Source organism: Mustela nigripes, chromosome 2 (assembly GCF_022355385.1).
Source record: "Mustela nigripes isolate SB6536 chromosome 2, MUSNIG.SB6536, whole genome shotgun sequence".
In the NCBI taxonomy this organism is placed as follows: Eukaryota; Metazoa; Chordata; class Mammalia; order Carnivora; family Mustelidae; genus Mustela; species Mustela nigripes.
In genome coordinates, this window is record NC_081558.1 from 203,137,482 (window position 1) to 203,160,364 (window position 22,883).

A 22,883-nucleotide genomic window follows, 5' to 3' on the forward strand; every position below is an offset into this window, starting at 1 on the left:
ACAACAACTCAAACATCCATGAAAGAAAAATGTGTTATATTTCATATAATGGAAAACGTATGTAACTGAAAATTCAGTGAATAGTTCTTTGCTGTCAAGTAGATGAATCTTCAGAATTCTGAGTAGAAAAAAATATAGTCAAGAAATATAAAAGTATGTTACATTGGTTATGTAACTACTTACAAATATCATAAGCAAATAAATATAATAAATTATATGGGTAATTTTTTAAATATGTAAAAGGGAATTGCAGACAAGATTCAGGGAAACAGTTATGTTTCTGAAAGGGATATTAGCAAATGATAAAGGAGAAAACTCAGAGCCAATAGTTTTGTGTAATATTCTTGCCTTTAAGGTTATTATTATGCTTGTACATATTAAATATTATTTAGCACATAAATATTACATTTAAAACAATGTTCCATATTCCTGGGATTGGGAAATACCCTTAGGCCAATCTTGCCTTTGAGTTGATTTATTATTCTGTTGTCCTTAGGAATTTCCTTTAACTTACAAGCAGGTATACATTTATACAGCTATTTAAATATTTTATTTATACTTTCCAACTGTTTTGTAGAAGGATATTTTTTTCAGAATAATTACTTGACTATATTCTTAAAATCAGAGATTTGTTCTAGCTTCTTCTGCATGCATGTGTGTATTTGTTGTGTGTGGATTTTCTAGATCAGGAGTTGTCAATTGACAAAGGTATTTCTCCCTTAGGAGGATTTGAGAATCAGTGAAATTTTACATGGTTACAATGACAGCCATTCTAAGCCTCTGAACATCAGTGATTAACAAATAAAAATTAACAAAGAATTGCTCATGCAAAAAGGAAGCACTGATAAAAAAAAAAAAAAGGAAGCACTGAAAAATTTTCCTTGATTAATAAGTCTCTTAACTTGTATTTATTTCTCCATCCTACCCCTTTTCCCTGAGAAATTTTTTCTCTTTTTTTTCCTAATTTATCTATTGATTCTACTTTTTAATTTAAGCAATTATATTTTCAATTACTAAGAGCTTTAACTCTGTCCTTTCTGTAATATTCCGTTCTTGTTATGTGACAGTAATAATTTCACCCATGTCTTCCACTGTAGAAGTTTATATTACTTCAAATTTATTCTGTCTATGAATTATTTCTCTGTAATCTAGGTTTGTTGTTCAGTGTCTGTATCCTGGTCTTTCCCTTTTGTGCTCTTTTGTGTACCTGATGGTCTTTTGTCGAAGTTTCATTTTTACTTACTGATATCTGGACAGCTTTAATTGTATAAATACATTTTCCACCCAGTCTTTCCTTAAGTGAGAACTCTGGTTGCTCAGGTACACTTACTGGACAGGACATCACCTGATAATTAGTGAATTTGGCTTCTGAATGACAAATCTGAAGAACAAATCTGAGGCTGTGCACCATCCTAAGACTAAAAGAGGAAGATATTATGTTTGTGGTGGTACCTATACCCACTATAAAAGTTTCCCCTAATTTGTTGGTTAACTTTCTTTGAGGAAGGTTATTTTTTCCTCCCTCGAATTTCTAACTACCTTCAATGGGGGTAGATGATCAAATCTGATGGTCAAATACTTCTACATCATACAAATTCACCTGCCTGGGAAGGTAGGTTGGATAGAAATACAGCCCATTAAACCTTGAAAATAATTTTCTTCCAATCCTCAAAATGATGTTCTTGGGTCAACAGAAACCACGGAAAAGGGTGGCCTGGGAATGGTGAAATTCGTTCTAAATAGTCTTTCAATTAATCTTCATGATTTTAGGGTTTTTTTTTTATATATAAATATATTCTTGAGACTTTGAGATGCTATGTCAATGAAGAGTGACTCCCATCTTCTCTGAAGTTTTCTCCTGTAAGACTTGAGGTTTTAGCTGTCTCTGCTCAACTTCTTTCATCTATGAGCCCTCATTATTCACCACAATGTTTTTAAAATCTTTCGAAATAGATGACGTTCTCTCCTTTCTTTCTGGTCCTCTCTATTTGTGTTACACAGGACCCTGTGATGAATGTGGATGCATAATCATCCTGTTCAAGAGGTTTTATGTATACATTTCAGAATTACAATCATGGGAATATTGGAGCCAGAATAATAGGATCAAAAATTGGTGAGTCACAACTCACATTGTTTTTGAATTCCTTAGAAGGAAAGAATTCAATATATGTTAGTGCTCTATGTTCACTATTTATTTAAAATTTATGTTAATTTTGAATTATTAGATATTCCAATTAAAATGAAAAGGGAGACCATAAACTACTTATTATTTTGGTTTCTTAGGAAAAAAATGAGCAGAAGACAGAATATTTTAAATTCAACAAAGTGTTTTCTTGGGACTTTGGGAGCCCTGTAATGTCTCTTGGAATTCAAAAAGCTCTTGCATAACAACATTTTGATGAGTTTAAGTGTAAAATGTAAATAAATAAAAAGCATACGGATTAAATTTCTTTGATACACATGTGAAAATATTGAAAAAAACATGTTTGGCACATATGGTTTGGACTCAGCAAAACAGAAACTCTGGGTAAAATGTCCCAATGAAGTTCATAAAACTCACAAAATTCACAGGAAAAAGGTTTCCCAATAAAAACGGTCAAAAATTAATATTATCATAGTATTAGACTTATAGAACTTAGTTGTTTGCTTGGGGATACAGCATCTTACAGGTTGAGCCTCACTAAATCAGCCTTGTAGAACAGTTTAATTAAATAATGATACATATTTTGCTTCTGAAAGTTTTTTTGGACTTTCATCTGAAGTCCAATAATACGTTAGTAGCAGTCTTAGTAAATATTTCTACACAAATACACACATACATATACAAAAGGAGGGTCAGACTTTTGTTTAAAAGTCTTCTCCATTCAATCAGAACTTTTTCTTGGCAAGATACTATCCATGTGTATATATATTTATAACAATTTTATTTTTTCCTGATAGGACAGCCACGCATACTGTCACGTGTATTTTATGGACTCAGATTCTGTAGAGACAATACCAATACTACAACTGTTAAGAATTTGAAAAAGCATGAAGGACTTAATATCAGGCATGAACTTGACTGTAATTAAATAGAGGGACTGAATTTAAAGTCCAAAATGTATTTCAATTCCCTTATTTCCTAATGCAAAATAGAAGAGGCAGATGGATATTATCACATAAGAGCAATTTCAACCAGAATGGTCTTAACTGGACAGTTAATGATCATAAATAAAATTCAATTTAAACAATCAAATAGAACTGACTGTCCTGCCAGAAAAATGTATCTCAGGATAATAAACTATAATATCTTCAGGAAAGTTTCCAGGGAAATAATCACTTTAATTCTCTCAGCAGATTATATCTATATTATGTAAAGGCCATTTTTTTCAACATGTCAAAATCTGGAACTGCTAATGAATCAGGATTTCTTGTACAGGTACATTCAATAAATGTGTTGAGTTTTTATTTATTTATTTTTTATCATTGTCACCTTATGAAGGTAGCATTGGAGAGAAAGAGTAGAAAATTGACACATATCACCAAACAAATCATAAATAAAATTTACTTCAAGATAACAAATTGGATTTGGGATCTTCTTCAAAATGAAGAATCAGTTTTTGTAATTATTGCTAACCTTCCAAAACAAGAGCTACCAATCTTCTCTGCAAAGACTCATATAGACTCTAGATCAAACACATGTCAAAGAGCAGTTGTAACCAAATGCTGCTTATATTAGAATCACTTGGGAAACTTTTATAAAATACAGATTCCTAAAGACCAGCCCAGACATAGTGAACCAGAATCTCCTGTGTTGGAGATTTGGAAGTTTTCATTTATAGAACTATGTTTGGAAACTACTGTCCTTAAGATATAGAAATGAAGAACATCTCCCATTACTTCTCATCAGTATTTTCTCTAATAACTGGAGATGGTTGGTATAGCAGTGATACCAAGAAGGGTCACATTATAATCAGCGGGGGTGTACACCTGTCCAGCATTATCCTGTCCTAACTTCATTCTACTTTGTGTCTTTCCATAGCCCCTATACTTAGAAAAGACAGTGATGTATAGGAACAATTCAGAGAATGAAGGGAAAGAGCTAATCTGAACAGAGAATGAATTACATGCTAGATACTTATTACTTTATATACATCATGAATTCAAAACCTCTCTCTTCACTCCCACTAGTAGGGCATTACCATTATTATTGACTTCACTGATGAAGATATCAACTGGGAAAAGAATGAAACATTCAAAATAGGTCACATGGCATGCAGGTGGCAGAGTGGGGGTCCAAATTCAGCTCTGGTTCTTCTGCAAATAACATGAGAAACAGAATCTTCATGGTGTCTATTATTCTTTAATCCCCATAGCATAAATACACTGGTAAGATACAATGAAACCATATTTCTCAAATCTAATGGAAGAGATAGTTTTGTCTGTTCTGATAAATCTGAAATTTGTGGTCACCAGTTTAAGAACCACCATGAAACCACAGACTACCTAATTTCCATCTGATGTAGTTTAACTTTTAGGAAGTGTATGATCAATATCTGATTTCATTATTACAAATTTATCATATTAGTTGAATCATTAAAACCCTAGGCATAGATTTAGCATTGTGTGTTTATTTTTAGCTTCTAGCTTAGTTCAAGAAAGTAAGGTGCTTCTTTCATTAAGGAAAGTCTACAAAACAAATAAGCTTTTTAAAGAAAACTGAAGATTAAAATGTTGTTAAATCTATAAATCTAGTGGTGGTTTTCTTTCCCTTCTTCTCCAAATGTAATTTTTTTGAGATGTCTTGTAAAAAGTATTCAGAAATAGAAGCAAATCACTATATGTGAATGTACAACCAGGTGGAAGGCAAGATATTTTGATGTTTGTGTCCTTAGCCATTTGTGACAGAACCATAGTCATTGCAATCAGACCATTTCACATGAGAGGAAAGTGTTCCTGCTCATAGTGGTGCTCTCTCTCTCTCTCTCTCTCAATCTCTTTTAAAAGTAATCCTACTTCCAGTGTGAGGCTCAGACTCATGACCACGAGATCAAGAGTTACACGCTTCATCTGTTGAGCCAGATAGGCACTTCACTTCCCTACTTTTTTGATTCATTCACTCAAAAATGTCCATTTTGTACCTACCTTGTGTTGGCTATTAAAATTGAACAAATGGCTTCTGGAATAAGCTTAGAGATTAATTGATAGTCTCTAGACTGGACATGCTGAAAGCGTGTTGACAGAACAGTTAGCTCTTCTTTTTGGTGGGTTCTATGGCACCAACAACAGTGCTTGGCATACAATTATGGTTTTGTCACACTTGGAGAATGAATAGGCAACTGCATTGCAGAACTTTCTGTGGAATGATGTTTTGTTTTTCTGTTCACTCCAGATACTTCTGTACATTCCCCTTATCATCACCAATTCCCAAACAAGTAGAGTATTACTTCGCCTTTTTGAATGAGTCGATTTAATGAGATTCCAGTTTGAAAAAAAATCCTTGAGGACAGATTAGAATAGTCTTTCTTTTGCAATGGGGAGGTTAAAAAAAAAAATGGAGAGGAGAGGAGAGGAAAAGGAAAAAGAGATGAAAGAAAAGGAAAGGAAGGAAAGGAAAGGAAAGAGAAGAGAAGGGAAGGGGAGAGGAGAGAAGAGGAGGAGAGGAGAGGAGAGGAGAGGAGAGGAGAGGAGAGGAGAGGAGAAGAAAAGAAAATAGTGTCCGAGAAGTCCTGGCCCTTCAGATGATCATGAGTAGCAGACATTGCATAATATCTCAGCATTCTGCCTTCCCAAGGGGTAGGTGAGTGCAACAGAAGACACAGATGTGTTCTCAATTGTTTTGCTTTTTTGACATGTTCACAGAAGACACATTCAGCAAATAAAATAAACACAAATGTGCTCTTTACAGAGAAGACACCTGGCTTTTGGGAATTTAGAAGGCCACACAACGCCTCAGAAAATGCCTAGAAGGAACTGTAACCCAGCACGAAATTCACTACTAAAATCCCTTCATCTTAAACTCTAAATTAAGTAACCGTTTCAGTTAGTATCAAATGCTAATTATATGCCTAAAGCTTTCTCAAAACCCAGAATGCTGGAAAGAAGTGGTCCCATGACCTGGAAATATCAGAGTTAGTAGTTCTGGTTTACAGAAGAGAAAGCACCAACGAAAAAGGAGTGAACACTAACTGAGCATTTAATAGGTCCTAGGCACTATGCAAGCTGCTTTATTTAGGGCATCTTCTCTCTCAATGTGAAGGGACAAATGGTAAAGGGAGAACAAATAAGAGTTAAGAGCTTTCAATAAAAATAATACACACACACACACATATTGATTGTTACTACCTGCTGTAGACATTCCCCTTCTACAAGTCCAGGATAAGGTATAGTATGAATAAAAGAAAACAGTAACCAAACATGGTTTTCCTTTACCTCCCACTGCAAAATCCACCTTTGGAACCCTGAACCCACTGAGAAGCCCTGTGCTGTCTTCCCTACTTCTGTGAAATGAAGCACGACAAACACTTTTATTCTAACTGTGTTGTCCTTTGGATTGGACCAGAAAGCATCATGTTTTGTGCTCTCTCAGTGCCATGTTGAGAATCAGAGGACACACATGTGATGATGCCCACGCGTACTATCTCAGCTGCACTGCACACTCACACCAAGTTCACACACCTTATGTAATTTTATTCTGTGAGAATGTGATTATTGACCTTGGGGCCATTGTTCAAGCACTCCACATTGAGAGTTTCCTTGTTGCAATACAAGACTTTCTGTAACATGTATTATACAGGCTTGTTGAAAATTTTAAATTAGAGAAACACATTAACCATTGAGCACATGGTAAATACTAAAGAAAATAAGCTATTTTCCCCAGCTCGGGCAATAGTACCAAAATGGTGGAAAGAGGCTCAGTGATGGTCACAGATTCCCAAGGTTATTTGTTTGGTTTGCCTGTCATATCAAGTTCCCTTTCCATACTTGCTGAGAAATGTCTGAATTGCTGACAGTGTACAATTTGGGCCTGAGGAACATCCCTCATTATGCACACAGTCAGTTCTGTAGGCAAACATACAACACTTTTGAAAATGTTTCAGTAATAGAGCTGAAGCTTAGATTATTTTTCTCACACTAATTTACACAATATTTACAATATTTACATATAAATATTATATGATAATATTTAATATCATATTAAATATTTGTTTAACATAATATTTAATCATATGATATAATAAAACAATATGAATAGTTAAATAAACTTTAAAAATGTAATTCTCTGGGCCACTAATTATGCCTCCATCAGTTTCTGGGAAGAAACATATAGAAAAAGATACCATGGTCTGGGGCATGCTTGCTTCTTGAGATGTCTTTTCTTCCCACAGAAAATTAAATGTTTTGTTTTAATAAATATTGCTACAAATGGCCAGGTTGCTATATGTCAGGAAAGGCAAATCTCAAGCCTCATCTTGCATCAATTAGCAATGATGTCTGCCTCTCAAGATGGCCCTGTAATGATAGGAGGTGTGTCTGCAACACACCCAGAGAGTAAGAGAGCTACAAGTTATATATTTGCTCTCCTGCTTTTTTTTTTTTCCCAAATATATTCTCTGTACATAGAAGTTATAGGTGGGGTACCTCCATGGCTCATGTGGTTAAGCGCCTGCCTTTGGATCAGGTCATGATCTCAGGGTTCTGGGATCCAGCCCTGCACTGGGCTCTCTGCTCAGCAGGGAGTCTGCTTCTTCCTCTCCCTCTGCCTCTTACCTTCACAGGTTATCTCTCAGTTTCTCTCTCTTTCTCTTATACATAAAAATCTTAAAAAAAAAAGTTATAGGTTCTGGAAATGGATTTGATGACAGATCAATCCATGTATTAGAAATTTATGAATAAGGAAAAAAAGGGGGGGGAATTTTCAGATTTTTTAAAAACTAGATTTTTCAATACCCAGTGAAAGGAGAAGCATTAAATCTTATTCTCATTAAAAATGGGAAACCAAAGTTTCCCATTTTAAATAGATAGTTAAGAAATTTTTTAAGTGGAACAGAAGGGAAATGTTATACACATCTCAAGAGACATCTTTCTTTTTTTGAGCACCTTATTTCAAGTGGTTAGTAGTTTGAGTGGATTTTACACTGGTGACTTCAACATTCAAGGTGATAAAGGAGCAAGTTGAACCAGAGTAGGAGAGTTGGTGACAATAGACAAACCAAGGGTCAGTAGAATCTTATGTGTTACTCTGTTGGCTTTCATACATGTGAGTGAATGCTCATTTTTCTCATTTATTAAGTGAACTTAACCAGGCTTACACAACATAAGGCTTGGAGGGAAACTTATACAGGTCTTGTCATCCATGAACTTTTTTTTAATTCACAGATGACTATCAAACAACAAGAGAGAGAATAACAGTAAAATATTATGTTATTACACATAGTGTTTTCTTGATAATAAGTTTATTATTATCACTACATAGAAAGATTGGTGATCCATGTCACATGAGCATTCTTTGTGCTGAAAACAGAAATAGCATGGACTCTATTTCTTTTATATTTTTATTTTTTATCTTTCTACAATTTTAATTATTTTTTTGGCAGAGAGAGAGATCACAAGTAGGCAGAGAGGCAGGCAGAGAGAGAGGGGGAAGCAGGCTCCCCACTGAGCAAAGAGCCTGATGTAGGGCTTGACCCCAGAACCCCGAGACCATGACCTGAGCTGAAGGCAGAGTCTTAACCCACTGAGCTACCCAGGCACCCCTACTCTATTTCTTTTAATGAGACTGATCTATTCTACATGTAAAGAGCAACAGAAAGCACATATTTTACAGACTTCTCTGTAATAATATTAATAAGTATTTTGTTAGTAGAAATAAAATAGTTATATTATACCAAATCCTCCTATGTAAAATGTGATTTTTGCCTTAATTTTGGATCTAGGTATTCTATTATAAGTTTTAATGCTTGTCCTTTTCACTGGGTATTGAAATATCTAGTTTTAAAAATCTGAACCTTCTCCTCCCTTTTTGTTCCTTGTTCATAACTTTCTAATACACGGATTGATCTGTCATCAAGTCCATTTCCAGAAGCTTACACCTGAGATGACAGCCTCTAGGGAGGCTTGTTATTAAGATATCTACATAGCCCATTGTGATGGCTAATTTTATGTGTTAACTCTGCCTTTCTTAATCCCATCAGTCTTTTACTTTACTTAAACTTTATTCAGGGTGTTCCTGTGAGGATGTATTTGGATGGGATTAACATTTAATTCAATGGACTTTAAACAAAACAGATTGTTTATCATGATTGGGTGGGCATTATGCAATCATTTGAAGGCCTGAATAGAAGAAAGATCATCCACCTCTGAGCGGGAGAAAATTCTACAGCAGACTATGGACTTGAACGAGAATATAGGCTCTGCGGGTTCTCCAGCCTGGCTGCTGCACAGCCTGCAGATTTTGTGCTTGTTAGCCTCCATAATTACAGGAGCCAATTCCTTATGATGAAGTTCAGAACCTAGGTTCGGTGGGCTGAGGTCCGGAGCTGATGACCAAGAAAGAATTCTTGAGACATCTTTGGTGCAAAATGGTGGTTTATTAAAGCACGGGGACAGGACCTGTGGGCAGGAAGAGCTGCTGCCCCGGGTTGAGAGGGATGGCAGGTTATATACCTTGCCATTGGAAGGGTGGTGAAGGGATGGGAGGTTTCAACAGAGTTTTCATATGCTAAAGAGGGCCTACAAGGTGCCATGATATCGGAGGCACAAGGAAGGCCTTGCCCTAGCAGGCCTTGCCCTTGTGGCTTGATCAATGTTGTCTTTAGACCAGCCATTAACATTAAGATAGTTGGGAGACTTTTTGGTGGATGTCACAATCCTGCTATCAATAGTCTTTGTTAGTGAGATTTAGGACATTTGCAAGCCAAGGGAGACTCCTCTCTAGCAGGATTGTGAGCTCTGCAATTTAACTATTTGCTTATTGTTCATGGCAGTGAGGGCTGCCTGAAGGATGCTACACATAGGACTGAGGGGGAGCGGATGGGCGTACAAGGCGCCAGCTTTTGCTTTGTCCTCAGCCAGCCTCATGCCCCCTCATCACTTATAATAAATAAAGATACACACACACACACACACACATACACACACACACACACATATCTTCTTCATTGTGGTTCTATGGAGAACCCTAAAACACCAATCAAACTTAGCCTATACACTGCAAAGATTTAATAACCACATTTCATAATTGACCAGTGTTGTCACCTGTGAATTTCAGTTGGTTAAAATTCTCATATCAAGTTACTCTTTCGAAGGGCGCCTAGATAGCTCAGTCAGTTAGGTGTACAACTCTTAGTTTCAGCTCAGTTCATGATCTCACAGGTCATGGGATCAAGACCAGCCTTGCTTCAGTCTCCATGCTCAGCAGGGAGCCTGCTTGAGATGATTCTTCTCTCCCTCCACCTCTGATCCTCCCCCAACTTGTGCATGTGTGCTCACTCTCTCTCTCTCTGTCTCTCCCAAATTAAATAAATAAAATCTGAAAAGGAAAGAAAAATAAAAATGCCTGACAGGTAATATATAAGAAACTCTCCCTGTCCATTTGTTGTGATTGTTAGTACTGTTGCCTTCTCATCTCACCATACTATCTAGGAAGCTAGTGGCATTTATACCTCTTTTCTGTGGCTTGTCCACTGAGTCCAGAAATTTTTCACTGCCTTTTTCTATCCAACACTGTCCACTGTGTTACCAGTTCTACCATCCTGATTTGGCCTTTTCCAGCCTCTGGTAGTCGTCGCCTGACTTTCCACCATGCCTCAAGTTTCTCCTTCACCAAGCGAACACACATATCACTACTGGCAGTTAGATCTTTCTGAAGTGATTTTGAAAATGTAATCTTCCGGGGCACCTGGCTGGCCCAATGGGTTAAAGCCTCTGCCTTCAGCTCAGGTCATGATCCCAGGGTCCTGGGATCAAGTTCCGCATCAGGCTCTCTGCTCAGCAGGGAGCCTGCTTCTCTTCATTTCTCTTTGCCTGCTTCTCTGCCAACTTGTGATCTTTGTCTCTCAAATAAATAAATAAAATATTTTTTAAAAAATGTAATGTTCCTTCCCCTAAATGTCTCTTCTTTCACTTTCTGAAATAAGGTCACACTGTAGGTTGGCATTCAGGATAGTCTACTGTCTGGAACAAAACTGCAAGCTTACCATAATCTAGCCTCCAGACAAACTGGATTATTACTTGTTCCTGAAGCACAGCTTGAATATATGCACATCTCATGATTAGGGAAGTGATCACATTGTCTCAGAAGTGTCTCCTCTGGATAACGAACATCACCTCCTAAAACTCCTTGATTCCCTCCACGGACTACTCTCCTTCATCATCTGGCTTAGTCTATGTGCTTCATTTAACATGTGTCTTCTATTTCTTTGTATTGAAGATGTCTGCATATCTTTTTTATATCAATGTTATAAGCATCTTGATATGAATATTGTCCTCAAAAATGTATGTTGATATAACTAAGAAAAGAATGAAAAATACATTTTAAGTTTCACAAAATAATTCTACAATGAAATATTCCTTGTTTTTTTTTTAAAATACTAGTGCCAAAATTGCTAGATAAATAAGGTAGAAACAGTTCATTACATGGCTATTTTAGATGCATAATATCAAATAGAATGGTGTTTTAAATTAAAGGCATATTTGAAGACATATTCGGTATAAATTAAGTCATAATAAATTTAAGAAAATTAAATACTGATTATTCCTATCCTTTATCAAATTTATGTGGAGAAAATGCGTATGAGACTTGAGAATCTCTCCTTCCTATTACAGGGGAAGCAAATAAGAAAAAAATTCTGTTCTTGTGAAAGACTTAATGAGGGAAAAAGCAGAGGATGGAAAGCCCTAATCTGACCTTCAAACAAAAAAGTCCTTTGAAAATAATGAAGTAAGTGATTTCCTTCCCTCACTTGGCAATGCCATTTCCATCTCTAAGAATTTCCTATCCACTTCTTGACCTTTCAGATGAGGTCATGACCAAAGGAAATGTCTTATTTCAAGAGTAACTGCCGACTTCAGAGATTTGAGAGAGTCTCAAAGTATAGACCCTGTTAGATCCTGTTCTGAAGGGGAAGAGTAAGCAAGCACTATTTGTCAGTGAAGTCACTTGCCGGTGAATTCAAAGCCCTTGGCTGTTTCATGAATATATAGCTGTGATGTATTAAAGTAGACTCTACTTGGTTTCATGAATTTCAAATAAGATACTAATTTCCCATAAATCTCTTTATGTGTGTAAAATATTTGAAGCTTTTAAAGTAATGTATGTATCTTAAGGTAATTTACAATGATCATTTAAAGCAGCTATAGTGTTAAGTTTGCCTTTTAGTTACTCTTCCTTTTAAATGTTTGCATCTGATTTATTTATCCAGGGCATAATTAAGACACAAGAGATTAATGAAATATATTTGCCTCATAAACCATCGCAAATTAACTAAGTATACGAATAAATGTTCTCTTGTCATGAAAATAGTAGTTGCAAAGGTTTTATATCAAGAAATTGAATTGGGAGAATAATTATTTTTTAACTGCACCAGCTTTGTTCCTCCAGATAAATCAGGGCTATCATAAACATTACTGTTACATGATTGGTTAATACTTTAAAATAACAGATATTAGGGGCTCAGGCAGTTAAGTGTCTGCCTTTGGCTCAGGTCATGATCTCAGGGTCCTGGGATGAAGGACTGCATTGGGCTCTCTGCTCAGCACAGAGTCTGCTTCTCCCTCTCCGTTGCCCCCCCCCCACTCATGCAGGTGCTCTCTCTCTCAAATAAATAAATAAAATACTTAAAAACAAACAAACAAACAAACAGAAACTGAATGGAACCAAGGGCAAGATCAAGGTTGCTCAGAAGTAGACCCTGAGCCTAGGATTTGAAAGCAAATGATTTCATAAGGAAGATCTCCCAGAAGAAACCAGTAAAGGAATGTGGGAAGTAAGATGGGAAGGAACAACAGATTTTGTTCTTAGTTTTTATTAAAGAAATGTAAACAGCCATCTTAGTCAAATCATTAAGAATATTTCTTTGGGATTTAACAGTAGCCCTTTGCAAAAAAAAATTTGCAATTTATAAGAATACTAAATTAACTTGCAATTATTTGTATGCCGTTTTTCCTTCCCTGTGTTTTTCCAGGCAAAATTTAGCTGAATACTACCCAGAAGCCTTTCTAAGACATATCAAATACAATTACTCTGTTTGTGAAAGCAAAACAAAAGACACACGTTTCCTGCTTTATATGTATGTGTGTGTATACACACGTACAGATATATATATATATAAAGATATATATAAATAAATATATGTATTTTATAATGTGATATGTGCTTCTTCTCAGTGTGTTTCTCCTAACATACCATTTATTTAATCATATGCTATAATATTTAAGAATGACATCCTCTTCAAAATAGGCTTGGGGATAGTTAAGTTTGGTTTAAGTTCAACTGAGTCATTAAATGGAAATCTTTAAAGTGTCATTGCTGGATTCCAAAGGAACAAATATAATATAATGCATTTGCCTGCCTGCTATTATGCTTCCATATTTCTCTTTATTAACACCTAAGAGTTATTAAGAATAGGTCATTGTTTAAATATGAACTGTTTTAGGAAAAAACTTCATGCATAACCACCTACCACCTTTCTGTGCCTCTTTTAGGCCATCTGACTGGTAATCAAGAAGAGCTACCAGAGAAGTCATAGTTTCTTCAAAAACAAACAATAGACGAAAAAGGTTAATTGATGAAATTCAAGCAATCTGGCTCCTTGACTTGACAAAGAGTTTAAAGGCTGGATGTGAATGAGTATAATTGCTTCCCACTGTGACTCCCCCAAAGTACGCACACTCAAGTAAAATTTGCAAATTTTTTTTGCAAAGGGCTACTGTTAAATCCCAAAGAAATATTCTTAATGAGTTTGGTTTTTGTTTTGTTTCTTTTTTTTTTTTTTTTTTTTTGCCTTTGTGATTCAGAAAACACAGGAGGTGAAAATGTCAAGTTCCCGAAAAGAGACTATTTTTTCCTTAAATGTATGAACTTAAGTTTCATACAAGAGCTAAAATTGTAATCTATGTTGAATTATAAAAAGCTGTGTTGTTGTGTTTGAGCCCACGGGTGGATCTGAAGTTTTAAAGAGAAATTGTTAACACAAATGTTCATCAATTTTTTTTTTTTTTTTTTTTCAGTACGAGATAGAGGATGTTTTATTGGCCTAGGGAATTTGTGGGAGGTTTAGGTACTGGGCGCTGGGCCAGGGTGGCCCGAGCCATGCTCAAGGCACCTTCTCGGGTGTGGTGCCCACCAATGAATCCGCTGGTGTGGACAAAGATGCAGCCAGGAATCCCACTGACCTGGTCCAGGGCCTCATCCCGAAGACCCCACCATGGCTCTGGCAGGGGCAGCTGGCTCTGGAATGAATGGGGCTCCTTGGGCACACACTGTATCCGCCACTGTCCAGCCTGGTCAGTGTAGATAACAAAGGTGATGGTGCCCTGTGGGGACAGCCCAGATTCCAGGTGGTAGAGGTGCTCCTTCCAGAGGCATCCACCTTTTGCCAGTTCTACTATCTCCCCACTTGGGTCCACCTGGAATCGCCGGGCCAGGGCTTCTACCACCAAGGCCCGGGCTGGCAGCCAGCTGTGTTGGTAGAAGGGTAGTCTCTGCAGAAACCCCTCTCGGACTAGGTCCATGGCGCGCTTGAACCCGGCCTCAGTGTCTTGGTCAGGCTGGTTCCAGGTCGGATTAAGTCGAGCAACCCTGGCACTCAGTGTGGTAGTCAACACATACCTGGACTGGGGCACCTGGGTGGCTCAGTGGGTAAAGCCTCTGCCTTCAGCTCAAGTCATGATCCCAGGGTCCTGGGATCGAGCCCCGCAGCCTGCTTCCTCCTCTCTCTGCCTGCTTCTCTGTCCACTTGTGATCTCCGTCTGTCAAATAAATAAATAAAAATCTTTAAAAAAAAGTACTCAAGAACTGATTAGGAATATTGCAAGCAAAGGAATTTTCCCAAAATAATGAGAAGATAGCCTTCTATGCAGAGCACTGCATGGACAACAGCATAAAAGGGGGTCAAAAGTGGTAAAAGTGGGGCATTCAGGGATAACTGGACATAAGTGTGAAGAGGTAAGGTAAGGCAAATGAAATTTAGGCTTTGTGAGTGAGAGCCAAATCCTCAAAACTTTTGAATAAGATAAAATAATAGTAATGTGGTTGGTATACATGAATTTTTATATTTTTCAAATAACCCAAACAAGGTGTTTTTTTCCTGACGTATCAATTTTAGTTCAGGATTTGGGAGTGGGAGTGTAAGAGTATGAAAAGCATGAGAGTCATCTGAAAATAAACAGATACATTGAAAAGTAGAATGAGAAATTCAAAATTTAGGGTGAGGCTTCATGTATTTATTGCAGGCCGTCTGCTCATCTTTTCACTCCCTATTCTCTGGGAATCACCAACTATTCTCGGTTTTGATATTGTGATGAAAAACTTGAAGAAATATTTATCCACGCCAAATTCCCTGAATTATATTGATATTTGATATAATTACCACAGCAATTATTGAAACTAGGGGAATCATCCTCCCTATTTGACAAATAAAATATTAAGGTTTGCAGGGTCAAGATAATTTCTCCAGGATTATGCAACCGACAAGATACAGAGTGGGGACTCAACCAGACCTAAACTTTGCATTTCCCAAAATGCTTTATTCTATTAAGTAAATACATTTTTAGACAGAAAGGACAGGTCATTTGAACTTTTAAAATAGAGGAGGGCAACAATTACACGCGCACACGCACACGCATGCACACACACACACCATGGCAAAGGGAGGAGGCACATTTGGGCATTTGAAATTGTCTTGTGAGGGCCTAGACTAGTGTAGAACTCGATCTCCTTATTAAAAAAGGCTAAGTTAATCTTAGAAGTTTTACTCTCTTTAATAATGAAGTGAATACCTCCATCATTATTGTTTTTAAAGTATACATAATTAAGTCACACAGTTACTCTCAATGATAAATCAGGACAGTGAAAAGATGCAGGGAGACAAATAAGCCAACCTTTTTAAGCTTTAATATATTTTTAAATATACAGAGCTTCCAATTTATTTTGATATAATCAGTGGTGAAAGTAATGCCATCAAGCATTAGTGGAGGATTTTAACGAGAATCATGTGCTATGTAAAGCTGTTGGACAGAGTTTAAAGGATCAGAATATTGGGAGGTATAAAAAAGGCAAATGCTTAGTTGCTTTTCTAAGAGATTTTAAATTAAAGCAGCAAACTCTTTAAAGCATCACACCATGGGTAGAATGAAAATGAAAGCTAATTAACCTCACTTCTTTTTTAGTTGCAGAGCTTTGTAATAATCTTCCATGGGGTTCATGACCAGAGGATTACTAGACCTAGAGAAGTATTTGGAGAAGGGGTCAAGGTGGGAACCATGGTAGCTATGTGAAACTCAACTGGCCTGCCTGGGCACGCCTGAGCAAGACTTTACTTCTGATCCAGATTTAGAAGCATGTATAAAATAAGGTGCAGGGCCTACATATCTACATTACAAAGATGTATTTGTATGAATGCATGCATGTATGTGTGTGTGTGTGTGTGTGTTTATAAGAATGTGAAATAATATGTATTAATTACAATAGAGGATAGTTTGAGAGCACATTTCAGAAGACAAAACATTCACACTTTTTAGCGAGTATTTCCATTCCTACCAATTTATATTAAAGACATTTTCAGAAAGAAATGTTAACTATTTATTTATTAATACTGTTGATTACAATATTATTTATGATAGCAAAATATTCCAATAATCTTATTTTCAATAGTAGAAAAGGAGCAAAATAAATAATGGCATATTCATAAAATAGAATATGTGCAAACGAAAAAATTCATGTGATAGAAGAATAATGACACAGGTGTGGAATAATGACAGTATTTACAAATAATCTCAGGTGCCAGTTTATAATATGTAAGTATATTTATATAACTTATATGTGTAATATATATGCATTTATGGAATGGCTATCATTTAGGTCCTATTATCTAAACGTGGAATGATATGTACTTTTCTTGTTTATGCTACTAGAATTTTGCCATTTCTTATCAAATAACATCCTTTATCTATTAAATTTAAAATATTGTTTCTAAATATCAACATTTGGGGAAAACAGAATCATGTTAGAAATGAGTTCAAAGAAGTATTAAAAACATAATAAATACATTTTTAATGCAGCTAAAACTAAGCTCTCAACGTTTATTAACTGAAGGAAATTAGCAAGCTCATTATGTTACCTTGGGCTGCAAAGTAAATAAATAACGGTGAGTCTCTTATCCTACTGTGCTTTTATTAAAATTTCTTCTTTGATGTTCTTATTTAATATATTAATTTCCTTTTAATAAAGTCTTGTATCCACAACACGTTTTCATTCATGGGCACAGGATATTTCTATCTCTGAAGCTGAAATGAGTGTAAAGGCTGAGACATGAGTAAGCAGGTAATTTGAATTCCACATGGTGGCTCCAACCTCCCATTCTTAAGACCCTTTTGGAATCATTGCCATCTGCAGTGTACAACTATGCACATTTCCCAGACCTCCCTAACACCAGAGATTTTCTTTGGTAATCTTTTCTACATGATAAAATTATTGAAATAATTTTGAAAAATACAAGTGCTTCTTTAAAGGACAAATATGCTACCATCAAGAGATAAGTCCTGCTGTTATTTGATGGAAGAAAAACACAATAAAGAAAGAAACACAAAGTGTTGACAACTTTGGATTCATGCAAGAGGATGGGAGGGAGAAAGAGAAAAGAGCGAAATAGAGACAGAAACTGAAATAAAGAGACGAGCTGAGAGAGATGGAGAGAAAGAAGGGAGGAAGGAAGAGAGAGAAAGAAGCAGAGAGGAGAGGAGAGAACAGACCATTCTGGGAGTCCAGTATATACTCAATGGGAGAGGAAGCGTAACAGACATTACAAAAATTCCAGTGGAACACAATATCCAACACAAACACACTCTGACCCCATGTATCTTTGTTGGTCTTACGAGTCCTTGGAGAGAGAAGACCAAGGGTAGGGGAACTCCTCTTCGTGACTGCTTTCCAGTGATTTATGAGTGAAGGCGTGGGGCGGGTGCCTGAGACAAACTGGGTCTTTGTTTTCTGTGCTCTGAGCAGTCCTGTGAAAGCCAAGTACGCTGTAGGGATAGGGACTTCTTTTAGTTTTAGCTTGTTAATGCAAATACATATCAAAATATAAGGTGTTTCCTGATGTAGTTTATGGTGTAGTGATGCCAAAATGACAATTAATATTTATTTTATTGTACCAAATTAAGTTTAGGTAGGACAAAACATTAAGATGGGTGATAAGACCTTGTGCTGTTAGGAAAAATATTTATAGGTATAGAACATACAAATAAAGCAATATGCTTATCAGTTATCTCAACATATTTTTATGTATTATTATAAATACATTTATGCATGTATCAGTATCTACTAATGATATTTGCATCATGACTATGTATATGAAGGAAAAGTCAAGGTGTTGTTTTAATTAGAATATATGAATCGAAAATTGGATTATAGTTTAATGCACTTTGAATTTGGACCCACTGCATTTGGACCCACTCACTAATGCTTGGTTCAAGATCATATACTGGTCAAAAAACAAAGTTGACAAAGTGTTCTGGTCATTTCAACTTGACTCTTAAAAGTAATGTTTTAAGAAATTAACACAAAAGCACAAGTGGAAATGTAAATGACTTTACCATTTTAAGAAAAGAAAATGAACATGGCAAACATTTTTTTGTACTTTGTGGAAGCTCAAAGTATAAACTCCTTATTTACCTGTTTAGTTGGAAACGTTTCAGTAACTTAAAAAAATTTCAATACTCAAATACTGATGTAGTTTATATAAGATTTCTATTTTATAATTTAATAAAATGAATCTAAAAGTAATCTTTGACAAAGCATTGTATCTATTTAATAACTGAAGAAAATACATTTCATATAATTCATAGCACTGTTAAATAAAATGTAAAGCTTTATAGAGGCTGATATAAAATCAGGGAAGATTATTATAGTCTTTCTATATCTTTGCCTTTTGCTTAATCCACACCATCATCATAAATATTATGTTTCCTCTGTATCTGCTACCAGTTATGCCTCACCCAGCAATCAAATACCATAATGTGAAGCAGGAAAATTTATAATTCAAATCAGACAATTACCAAATGTTGCACTGACAGATAACATGGATCTTTAAGAATCAAATGAAAATAGTAATATCAATACTAAAATTTGATCTTTAAAGTGACCTGCGATTATATTAATTCATCTATAGTGGTGTTTTTAAAAGACTGCTAGAGTTCTTCATACAGATTTGCACTACTTCAAAAGAATATTCAGATACTTTGTATAGCCTCATTGTATTCCGAATTACTGTTTCAGTAGGGCTTCTAAATAGTCCATGTTCTGTAGAAAAAGTCTTCAGAGATATGGGTGTGTCTGTCCCACTATTTAAGGACCACATTATGTGGATGATGAGAAAAGGACCAATGTCCATATCTCTGGCTTTCACAGGACTTCTTTCCAAAGGGACGTGTTCTATAGGAGGACGTGAATGTCCTCCATTCCCAACTCCCTTTCACAATGATCCTTCTCCTATTTATGACAGAAAGACATTCCTCTTGTCTATTTTGCTTCTAACTGAAGTCCTAGAGCATACAAATTCCAGGTTGGCCAACTGAAGAGACACTATGCAAGTTTGGTAGAAATATCGAGAAAGCAAATACTTGCAATAGACAGGAAAAAAAAAAACCAATTTCTTCTGGTCAATCTCAAGTAGCTTTCAAATCCTTGTAGAAAAGATATTGAAAATTTTAAAAATATGTATTCTATAGACAACTGTGGATTTTGGCAGGCAACTCTTAATAAGGTCAAATAATAATATGTCATTACTAAAACAACTCCTATTGTTATTAATTTATTTATGTGAGGAATATTGCTTACAACTCTAAAAATTAAAAAGAGGAATAGAATTGATGATGATCCTTTCTCATTTCAGCAATAAGTAATATTTATCCATGAACGAAACAACTTGAAAAGCACACCATTAACCTTATTCAGACATTTTTTCCACAATTCTTACCCTTGAATTAAGTTTGTATATAATGGATTTTAATTTCCTAAGAGTATTAGATTTAGGCTTTTTTTTTTTTTTAAGATTTTATTTATTTATTTGACAGACAGAGATCACAAGTAGGCAGAAAGGCTGGCAGAGAGAGGGTGAAGCAGACTCCCTGCTGAGCAAAGAGCCCAATGCGGGGCTCGATCCCAGGACTCTGGGATCATGACCTGAGCCGAAGGCAGAGGCTTTAACCCACTGAGCCACCCAGGTGCCCCAGATTTAGACTTTTTGAATTTACTACTTCCCACTAAATATTTCAATGATAATGAAATCCAGAAGAAATTTGTTTGAGAATAAATGATTAATATTTACTTATTTTCCTATATTTGTTGCAGAAGGTAATAAGGTATTTAATAAAATAATCCCAAGCATTAGGATATGTTCCTTTTGGAATTGAAATGGAATTATGTGCTCAAAGAGAAAAAAAGGAAAAATTAAGTCTTTCTAGTTGCTAGGGAAGGATGTATTCATCAATATTTTTATATAAACGATGGTGAGGATCAAAGTTCCATGGTATTTTTTACCCCCTACAATATCTACCATATAATTTTAAAACCAAAGGATAACTGTATTTCAAAATGTCTATATTTACAATAGAGTTACACACCATTTATTACTATTAAGATAAAAAATTTAGATATGAAGCTAAAAATTTATAAGTGAGTTCCCAGTTTTTCTTTTAAAAGCATTGGGGAAAAAATGCATGGTACTGTCTTGGAACACTTGTATGTCACTGTAACCACCAACCAGCAGGTTGGTGAGTCCCTACAAAAAGGCTTTTGCATAATCAGATTTGTAGCCCTATGTGTTAACTGAGTGGTAGGAATGGTGTTATCACCTAATTCCTGAGTGTTAGATGAACATAATGTCAGACTTAAGAGAGGCGTTGAGGATGAGGATGGATTTGTCCCCAGAAAATGCTGTGGTAGTCCAGAGCATCTACAACAAGGTTGAGGTAGTCCTCTTCATTTATTTGTGGCTTTGGTCTTCCTTTGTAAAATGAGATACACCAGGAGTGCCTACCTCAGAGTAGCTAGACGTTCAGCAGTAGCAAGAGAGTGTGGAATCTAATGGACTATGTTAAGGATTTGGGGTTTTATTCTAAAGAATGTTTTAACCTAAATAGAATACAATCATATTTATAGTCTTTAAAGGATCAGCTTACATGACTGAAGTTTGAAGGGCTTGTCAGAAGAGGAAATGCTAGTGGGAAGGCCAATTAAGACTCTGTCACATCAGTACAGGTGACAGAATTACTATTGCTCACACTAGGAAGAGGGCAAAGGAGAGAGAGAGATATATAGATTTAAGAGGAACTGACAGGTAAAAATGTCAAAAGTTATGGATAAGTACAAGTGAGAGTGATATATGGACACCCAGATTTCTGATCCCCACAGCTGTTTGTGTTATATAATCAAGTTTTACAGTGACGATAATGATTATTACTTTGGATATGTTGGACTAAGTCCAGAGCTCAGACAAGATGTCCTGATGCTATTTATGCAAATGGAAAACATTTTTTATAGGATACGCTGATGGTTTCCACTTTCTCTGAGGTAAGAATCAAAACTGTCTGCATGGTAGAGGGTGAAGCGAGAGAACCTGAGGTGGGGAGTCTGAGGAAAGTAGGTAGATTCAGAAATGGTTATTGTGTCATGGAGGCAAACATACTATTTAGGGTAACTGGGCTAAGAGTATTTGGCAACCCTCAACTTCCATTCAGAAGAAGGCTGTAAACCAAAATATTTTAATGGAGCTTGGCATCCATTCCTAGGGAACATAGTGAGCTCGCATTAATAGCTAGTGTGGCAGTTTCGAGATTTTAGGAGGTCTCCTTGGTTGAGCAGTTAAAACAAAGAAAAATATCCTCATTATTTAGCTGAAGGTTTCTCATACAAGATAGAGCTTTATACCTGAATACTCTCAATCTGGGTTTATACCTAAACTGTGTTTATATACACACACACACACATATATATATATATACATACATATATATATAACACACATACATACACACACACACACACATGAGAAATTTTGGGTTTGTAAGTGAAAGTGAGGTCTGAATTAAAATGAACAAAGAATATAATACTATTAAAATGAACAAACAAAAAATATAATACCATCTGGGAAACTGAGACTATCATAAGCTGACATATATGTGGGGATGTGATAGGAGTTTGAAGTGGGAGAGTGGGTGTCAGCACTTTGGATAAAGAAGCTTGCTTGCAATCACAGCTGTTGGAGGAAAGATTGGACAGGAGTTATTCCTGTCTCCCGATGCTGCCTTGAGAGGATGATCATCCTCCCATATGATGGAAATCTCAAAAACAGGCTAGACTGTCAAATGTCTCTGAGTAAAATCAGGACAGCATACAAACATTAATGGAAGGAGTTGATGATATTAAACCATACTAGACGGACTGTCTTCCCATTCGTGATCCTTCTCTAGCCCCTCACTCGTGAGAATAATGGAAAAAAGCAAAGGAGACTTCCTTCTCTTCCAAGGCAGTTTCAAGAAACTGACTGAAGACTGAATTCTGGAAGTAGGGTCTACTCTTCAGAGCATCACCCAGGAAAGAGCAAGGGAATCAGAATTAGGTAGAGATAAAATGGACTGCACTGCAGCTGCTGCAACAATGTCAGCCAGTCTGATGGGGAATTCTC

At 36.1% G+C, this 22,883-nt stretch overlaps 1 protein-coding gene across 1 annotated transcript; it reads right to left on the minus strand.

Moving 5' to 3' along the window:
* Positions 1-14,202: 14,202 nt before the first annotated feature.
* LOC132010638 (MYG1 exonuclease-like) lies at positions 14,203-15,984 on the minus strand. The gene is made up of 2 exons (XM_059388384.1): positions 15,979-15,984; positions 14,203-14,823 (listed from the first exon to the last, which is right to left on the minus strand). Exons 1-2 carry the CDS (start codon positions 15,982-15,984, stop codon positions 14,227-14,229), a joined length of 603 nt encoding a protein of 200 aa, XP_059244367.1. The 3' UTR covers positions 14,203-14,226.
* Positions 15,985-22,883: the final 6,899 nt, after the last annotated feature.